Genomic DNA, 9222 nt, shown 5'->3' with positions numbered 1-9222 from the left:
CTTAATCCCTATTCTTCTCTGAATTATTTACAATTTTTATTCTGATTCTGATCACGGACCAAACACTTCAAAGAATTTAGCCATTTCAATTCTAATTTCAATCCATTCCGATTCTAGTTGCAAATGGAACATCCCCTGAGTTCTTATGTGATCTAGAAGGAGATTTCACTGTTTGAAGATTTTAACTGCTCTAACCGTCACAAGTTTTTATAGATTTGGCCAGTCTTTAATCACAAAAATAGCATAAAAGAAGAACTGAGATCAAACAGTAAAAATTTATCTATAAGATTGACCAAGAATGGTCCTCAATTTTATATGTATATATAAAAGAAGAAGATTGATATAATACCATCAAAACACCAGGATACATGATTTATTACATATGAATTCATTAGTTACATTCAACGTAATGATACAATACTATCAATACACTTTATAGAAATTACAGAATAAATATCCAAGTCCAATACAAAGTTTAAATAAGGAAAAAAAAAAAAGAGGTAAGAGACACTGAGCACATCCATCTCATGCCAACTGCTAAATTCACACGAAACCGTACCTGGGAATAGAGAATTAATATATATAAGATTAAGGCATAATGGCAGCTGGTTTAATGGTCATAGACAAATTAAAAAGGGAAAGGTAAACGTAACGAAAATAGAAATCACCTTGCTGAAGAGAGCGCACTTGCACACGCCTGATCCGTTAGCTTTCCGTTTGCTCGTTGGTTTAAAAGGTGGGAGGGGGTCCCCTGGTATACCGCATCCATGAGGAACCATCTATGTCTTCGATCCAGACCTCAGGGATCCGCTGAATGAAATTTCGTATATCCTTCAGGAAGCTCTTAAACAGTGGTGAGCTGCATGTCAGTTCAAATTTTCTGAGATTCTGCACCGCAGTCGGAGCATTTTGATGCTGCCCGAGTAGGTCGAATAACCACCGCGGGAGGTGCTCCATTTGTTGATCAAAATTATTGGAAACATCTTGGAGGCACTCTGGCGAGTGACCGATTGGTATCTCTGAGGGCCCCTGTACTGCAGAAGGATGTTCCAAGACCAGGTATTGTAACTTATCAAGATTCTCCACTTGCTCTAACATTGGGCAATTCAGTATTTCCATTGATTTCAGCATGGGAAGGTTGGATACTCTTTCCAATCGCGGATTTTCCTTAATGTAGAGCTTGTCAGTTAAGGAGAGGTTTTTGATTTCTCTCAGATTGTTGGCACCCGTAATATACAATTCCTTCAAGTTGGTGGCATGCCTCAGACCGTCTGGAAGAGCTATTAGCTCGGGACAGTTCTCTAGATACAGGGTCTTGAGACGCGGCAGCAGCTTAGAGGCTCCTCTGATTTCATCACCAACCTCTTCCACGATGCCTAGTGACCATTCTTTCAAGTTGCGCATGTGTTGGAGTTCCAGGTATTCAAGCCTTGGAAATGCAGTTGCTACTGAGGCACGCGGACCAAGAAGCTCGGGCCCGATCCTTGAGACTGCGTCTGCGCCTGTAATCCGTAGGAATTTTAGCTGGGGCAATAGTTCTAGCGGAGGAAGTTGCGGACATGATCTACAACTATCAAGTTTCAAGAATGCCAGGTGAGGAAATGAGGCACCCAATGAGGATGACATCAACCAGTCGGGAAACCCACTGCCAAAGAAGTTGAAGAAGCCAAGGTCTTCCAGGTTGGATGGAGGAGAGAGGCCGTTGCATATCTTGTTCACTTTTTGGATTGCGTCCTCCCCACATCGTGGCTGATTATTCTCAGCTTTGGGTGGCAGCCAACACAAAACCAATCTTCTAAGAAAGCGGCAGTTTGCAAGTGCCGAAGCTTCTGCTCGTGACCTCTCCAACCTGTCTATCTGCAGCACTCTCAGCTGGTACAGAGATTGTAGCTCCTCCAAATCACACCCCTGGTCTTCCTCACCACCATCATCACCGACCACAAATCCATCAAGATAGACGAGATTTCTCAGTCTACCTATTCCTTTTGGGAGATGGGTCAATGGAGTATCCTCAAGGCGAAAGCATCTTAGATTGCACAGACTTGTGATGGCCTTGGGAAGCGTGCGCAAGGATTTACAGCCCGGGAGGTTCAACGTCAGTAGATTTTGAAGGCGTCCGATAGACTCTGGTAGATTTTTGACATTCGTTCGACCAAGATTCAGGAGCCTTAGATGTAACAAGTTTCCAATGGAGCCCGGAAGGCTCTCCAGTTCCGTGTCGCGCAAGTCCAAAACTCGAAGCTGCCCGAGTCTTTCAAGTTCATGCTCAACAATCTTTGTCTTTGGACTATTCCAGACAATTAGAGTCCTCAAGCATCTCTGCTTTTTCACTGCATCAGGGATTTCTAGCCTCTCTCCCACACTTGAAATTGACAAGCGACGAAGCTTGATCAAAGGGTTCGTGTTACATATTTTTTCATGACCGACAAAAGCGCTCTCATCTTCTATCAAAAACAGAGCAAGAGAACGTAGCAGTTCGTGCATTCTGCACCAACTCTCATCTGCATAATCAGAATCAGGTCGTAAAAGATTCCTGCAAATCAACTCTTTATAATAATCTTCAGCTAAATCTTCGAGCAATACATCTCCTTGCGATTTTACAAAACCTTCGGCCAACCAGTGCCGAACAAGATCATCACGATGCATCAAAGAGTTCTCAGGATATAAGGAGCAATAAAGGAAACATTGTTTAACATCAGATGATAAATCCTCATAGCTTAAAAATAACGCTCCTGGGAGTTCTTTCTGAAGTGGGCTCATAGACCATGCATCACTTCTGAGAACGTTATTCCACTCCATGCTAGTTCTGTTCTTCAGCTTTAAAACGCCTGCAATGGCCTTGATTGCAAGAGGAAGACCATCACATTTTTTGACAATTTTAATCCCAATTTCTTTTAAATTAAAGATCTCTTCCTTCTCGTCATCTCTAAAGACTTTCTTGCAGAGTAATGCCCAGCCATCATCAGTATCCATTTCATGAACATGGTGGACAAGTGCACTCATATTTTTAGCCATATTTATGTCTCGAGTAGTGATCACAATCCTACCACTAGCTGCTGCACCTTCTAAAGGATATCTGAGCAGATCCTCCCACACTTTTGCTTTCCATATATCATCTAATACGATAATGAACCTTCTTGAAAGGACAGAGGAAAGATTGGGTATGAGTTCAGCCTTTGTTTCAGCCTGCCCGTAATTTCCACCTGCACTTCTTATTATCTCTTTCAGCAACGTTGTCCCTGAAAAATCCTTGGAAACACAAACCCATACTCGTATAGGAAAGTTTTCTTTTATTCTTTCATCATTGTATATATTAGAAGCAAGAGTAGTCTTGCCGATTCCACCCATCCCAACAATCCCCAAAATCCAGCATTTCTGTTTATCTTCTTTGACTAATGAATCCACAAGATCCTGGGTATCTTCTTCAATTTGTGTCCCTACGATATCAGAATTAACCTCAATGGGAAAAGTCTGACGAGGATTTACTCTGCTCACTCGGACATCTTGGTTAGTGTATTCTTCTAGTTTAGACAGTGCTGATCTATCCTCTACAATCTCTTTCAGCCTATTATTAAGATCTCTAATTCTGTCACCAATTTCATGGCGGAACTTCATACAACTGAAGCAAGAAAATAAAAGGCAGGGATGGCATACCACAGAAACGGATTGATGGCTTTCCGATAATTCGCTGCCTTCGATGATACAAAGGTCGATGATATCATCCGCATCATACATGATATTTTTCAACTCCCTCACCCAATTACTGATGTTTGTGTCTTCAGGGCGCCTCCTCCGCTCTGCATGTTCAAGAGAACCTCTTATCCTTTCCAGTCTTCTCTGAAGCTTCTGGAGCTCATCCTTCACCTTGAGCATGATTGACACCTCACCCTGTACAAAATCTGCGAGTTTGGTCATGCATCTTCGCACGAAAGCGTCTAAGATCATTGCCATCTTTTGAGAAGTGAAGCTCTTGACACGCTAAGAGAATTGGAAACTGCGAGGCACTATGAATCCTTGCAAGCCTATGTATAAAGATTTAAAGACCCTATCTTTCGCAGTAACACGAACTTGGCCAACGGATTCGCCATAGAAAAAGGAAAAGAAAAAATAGTTGTTGGAAGTAGGGAAAGGACTTGCTAAGGAGAAATTATTGCATGCGCCAGGTGCAGGTGAACCGGGGCACATCTACGGTGGATATGCTCCGGGATTTGCCCCAGTTCACTTGCACCTGGTGCATGCAATAATTTGTTCTTGCGAAGGGACTTATTGATGAATAGATACTTCCTCCACCATTACTTATTTAAAAAAAAAAAAAAAAAAAGGAAAAAGGATAACTCTATGGCACCAGATTCCCGTCGTCGGCCATGCAATTACCACAGAATCCCTTAGAAAACAAGAGGAAAAGGACAACTCTATGGCACTAGGTTCCCCGTGTCGGCATGCAATTACCACAGAATCCCTTTATTGGCTGCTTTGGTCTATTTAATTAGTAACCATCATGCTATGGCACCACCATTTGTTAATCTACTGTTATCATCAACTATTTTGTATTGTAAGCGCTAATAACAGCTATGTCGACATCCATTATTCGTAACCACCAATTTAACACATAATTCAATTGGAAAAATATTAGTAATATTATTTCGGTTATAATGGAAAATAATATTTTCTTCATAAATAGACAAAAACTAAATTAATTACAGTAATGATATATTTTACTGAGAGGTCTTTCGGATGTACATCCCAACTTAATCTAAAGAGAAAATATCACAAGCAGAAGAGAACATTATTTTTTTATCTTGGATTTGAAGCACTAAACTGAGATCTTTTAAACTGGAGTATATTCTTCTTAGGTTATCATGTTAGGCAGTAGATAGGAACCGTCACTATAAAAAAAGATGTAATTACCGACTTTTTTTTGCCGACATTTTTTGAAAGCGTCGGCAGGTTGCGCTGACCTGCCGACGCTTTTAAAAAGCGTCGTTCGTTAACGACGCTTAAAAGCATCGTAAAATTTGTGCGTGTCAACGCCGACGCTTTTAGCAAAAGCGTCGTTAAATAAATAAAATACCGACGCTTTTTAACGACGCTAAAAAGCGTCGGTAGGTTCGTTTAATACCTCCCTCCTCCCGTGCCCTAATCTATCTACCGCCGCCCCTTTAATTTTCACCGTACCCGTTCCTCCGCCGACCCCGGCCCATCTCCGCCGCCGGCACCGCACCCGCCGTCCACGCGCACCCGCCGTCCACGCCTCACCTCCGTCCGCCGCTCCCCTCTGCTGCCGTGTTCGTCGACGCCGCACCCGCGCGGTCCAAGCCATACGCCGTTCGCCACCCGATCGGCCCTCCTCCTCCTCCTTCCCTTGTTCGGCTGCTCCAAGCTTCCCACCATCCCACTTCGTCATTCGGCCACCCCAAATCGAAGGGAAACAAAGCTTGCTCGGCCGCTCCACAGAAATTTTGAAAGGTAAAATGTTTTCTCCATTTCACTTGTTTTTCTTTTCATTCATTCTTCTTTTCAGAGATCTGATGGGAAGGAGAACACCTGAGAGAGGGAGAGGGGGAGTTCTTAGGTTTCGGTAGGGGTTTGTGTGAGGGGTTTCTTAGGTTTCGTTGAGGAGAAGGGCCTTTGTCTTCTTTTAAGAACTTCATCTGTGGACTGGAAGAACAACGGTGAACTCATGCTTACAGAAAATGATTCTCTTTCGATTTTTTGGGATGCAAAAAAAAATGCTTACAGGAGCATTCTACACTCGTTTATGATCGTATTCAGAGGTAATCTTTTGCCTTAGGGTTTTATGCACTTGATTTCAACGTAGCCCCCTGTGAAGGATAGCTAAATTTTTGCTACAATTAGACTAAGTTGGTATATGTTAGAGAAATAAAAATATTTACCAAGTTATTTAAACTAATAATTTATTAATGAATTATATATTAAACTTTTAGTTGTAGTATTGCTGTCATGCCCTTGTCCTGCGATTTCCTTTTGTACCTGTATCTAACATCTTAATTTAGAACTCTCTTTGCACAAATCATAACTACTCCATCATTAGGTGATTCTCGGTCATTTCAGGGAATTATGGTTCCAGTAAATTAAGACCTTCAAGTAGGATAATACATGTTCCGTAGTCTTGTCTGCATATTTTGGATTGGCCCCTGTGATGAGATATGTGGACATGTATATAGCTGATATGTTGTGTGGGTTCTCTGATATCTTCATGATTTTTTCATCGCCAACTTGCAAAATCAACGGTCATCTTGTTTTGTCAAATTTTCCATTTATTTGGCAATTTTAGCATTTGATGTTTCGAATTTTCAGATCAGCCAACTGGGAGAAGCACTTATTAATCTTTTGTGAATTGCACAATTATGAGATCTAGTATGGTTAACTTTCCTGCATGACATCCTGTTGTGTTATAGTTTGTTTAAGCCCTCTATGCTTATGTTTTCCTTTGCCTTTTCAGTAAATGATGTATCATTAGTTAGAATGTACAAGAAAAGATCATTAATCTGACATTATACTTTATTAGATTACCATTTCTTTTAAGCTTTTAGTGCTCATGTGCTTCAGCATTATTGGAGAAGATCATACATTATTGGGTCTCACTATTTTGCTGATCGTTGGTAGATAGATATTTAATGCCAGCAATTATTTTTACATACTATGCCATTTCCAGCGGTTGCGGCAAGATCTTACTAAATAAGATAAGATAAATGTGAGAGGATGGCCCATCTTGATAGATTCCTTCTTCATATCTAAGATTTAAGCCATTAGATATGATATATTATCTTAAAACTACTTAAACATCGAAAATCATATGATTTGAAGATTCCTAAGTTATACATCAAATGATTAAAAAATATATTTAATTTAATTTAGGTTATCCAATTTTTGACTACATAATGCATAGAATAGGACTTTCTAAATCATATAATTTTTTACGTACATACAAATTTGAGATAGTAGATCGTGTCCAACTATTTGAATCATCAATATAGAATCTTCATTATAAAGTTTTGATTTAACTGAACGTAAATCCAGTTACGATCGATCTCTTTCTACTTAAATTTTGTCTCTCTCTATATATATATTATTTCATAGTTTCATGAATCCTGATTGATTGCTTATCTGACATGTGGCGCTCGTTATGTGGCTGGACCCTGATATCGTGTGGCCTACGTTATCCTTATCTTCGTGACTGATGAAGACTAAGCATCTGGATTAAGCTGGGCCAAGTTTCTTTGTCCACTACTCCCCAAGTTAATATCAGGTATTAAATCAAGTTAATTATGAATTAATTTTAAAAAAAATTACATTGCATAGAAACATAGATCCGTCTTTTGATTAATGTACATATTCTATTGTATCCGTACATTTATTTATTTTTGTACGGGTAAAAGAATTATGTACATTGATCAATTGATTGTCCAGTATGGACAGTTTGAAAAATGTGAGTAATTCTATAGGTCATTACCATAATCAAATGGTATGCTGAGGGTTCGCAAAAAATTTCGGATGGTATTTTCCTTTTGTTCTTCCTATACGGAAGAACTAAGGGGAAATGCTGCCGAAATTTTTTTTGGCTCTTGTTGCATATCATTTGATTTATGTAATTGACCTATAGAATTAATGCATTTTCTGAATGGGATAGGACCTTCTTTACCTATTAGTTGATGATAGCAAGCATTTACTATGTAAACTTTATCTAGCTGTTATTTTTTTGGATTTTATGAAATGACTGATATTTTTTACTCATTGCATTAATATAGATTGTATAATTTTTTTTATTTTTAGATAAATTGCAAGTTCGGTCATTTTTATCCTACAATGGACAAAAGTTGGATAAATAAATCAAGGAATAGTAAAGAATATTTAGATGGAGTTCATGACTTCATTAAATTTGGTATGGAGAAAAGTAGTTTGAATGGAAAGATTTTATGTCCATATCGGAAATGTGTAAATAGTTCTTCTTTAGATCCACAAAATGTTGAAGAACATTTGGTATGGAATGATTTTTTAAGAGGTTATACCGACTGGATTTTTCATGAAGAATCTATGTTGCCATCATCATCTAACCAACCCCTGACTCATTTTGGATCCACTAGCCTAGAAGATAATTCTGCAAGAGATGATGATATAAGGGGTTTGATCACAGATGCTTTTGGATTTGATGTTCAAAATTTAGGAGAATCCAGTAGTATACAAGAAACAGTTGGGATGTTTGATGGATGTACGCATACGGAATGTATGCATGTTGAGGAGCCCATACATACATCTAATGATGAGACAGCTCGTTATCACACCTTAATGAAAGATGCAGATGAAGAATTATATCCGGGTTGTACAAAATTTTCTAAGATTTCTTTTCTTGTACATTTATTTCATATAAAATATTTGAATGGATGGTCTGGAAAGAGTTTTACCATGCTGCTCAAGTTATTAAAGGATGCATTTTCAGAAAGCACTCGTTTACCACCATCGTATTATGAAGCCAAGAAAGTAGTAAAGGAATTGGATCTTGGATACGAAAAGATTCATAGTTATCCGAAAGATTGTATGTTATATCGGGGTAAAAATGCTAATCAAGAGTCATGCAATGTATGTGGATCTTCAAGATGGATAACACAAAAAGAAGATCGAGATGATGTACTGAATGAATTGGATGCAACGTGGAGTAAAAAGAAACCGGCCAAGGTATTGCGTTACTTTCCTCTTATACCTAGATTGAAAAGGATTTATGCATCATCAAAAACAGCTTCATCAATGAGATGGCATCATGAAGGACGTACAAAGGATGGAATGTTGAGACATCCAGCAGATAGTCTTCAATGGAAAGCATTTGATGATAGGCATCCTGATTTTGCCTCTGATGTTCGCAGTGTTAGGGTTGGCTTAGCTTCTGATGGCTTCAATCCATTTCGGACCCTGAGTTCTACCTACAGCACTTGGCCAGTCGTTTTGATACCTTACAATTTGCCACCGTTGATGTGCATGAAACAATCATCACTTATCTTGTCAATGGTTATTCCAGGAGATAAGGGTCCAGGCAATGATATTGATATTTTTCTACAGCCTTTGATAGAGGAATTGAAACAGTTGTGGGAGGGTGTTGATGCATTTGATGCTTCCAACGGCCAAACATTTAAACTACGGGCAGCTTTGTTATGGACTATTAATGATTTTCCAGTATATGCCAATTTATCTGGCTGGAGTACAAAGGGA

The 9222-nt window shown here is 39.2% G+C and overlaps 1 protein-coding gene across 1 annotated transcript; it reads right to left on the bottom strand.

Moving 5' to 3' along the window:
* Nucleotides 1-324: 324 nt before the first annotated feature.
* LOC105037974 (putative disease resistance protein RGA4) lies at nucleotides 325-4237 on the bottom strand. Its single transcript, XM_010913616.4, has 2 exons — nucleotides 669-4237; nucleotides 325-559 (listed from the first exon to the last, which is right to left on the bottom strand). The coding sequence occupies exon 1, from the start codon at nucleotides 3949-3951 to the stop codon at nucleotides 730-732; it is 3222 nt and encodes a 1073-aa protein (XP_010911918.3). The 5' UTR covers nucleotides 3952-4237; the 3' UTR covers nucleotides 325-559; nucleotides 669-729.
* Between the last annotated feature and the right edge of the window lie 4985 nt (nucleotides 4238-9222).

This window comes from Elaeis guineensis, chromosome 1, assembly GCF_000442705.2.
Source record: "Elaeis guineensis isolate ETL-2024a chromosome 1, EG11, whole genome shotgun sequence".
In the NCBI taxonomy this organism is placed as follows: domain Eukaryota; kingdom Viridiplantae; phylum Streptophyta; class Magnoliopsida; order Arecales; family Arecaceae; genus Elaeis; species Elaeis guineensis.
The sequence above is the reverse complement of the archived record's forward strand: the minus strand, read 5'-3'. Positions and strand labels throughout refer to the sequence as shown.

What these genes read in the sequence shown, in the direction of transcription:
- LOC105037974 (XM_010913616.4), bottom strand. Translation starts at nt 3,951, where the DNA reads ATGGCAATGATCTTAGACGCTTTCGTGCGAAGATGCATGACCAAACTC.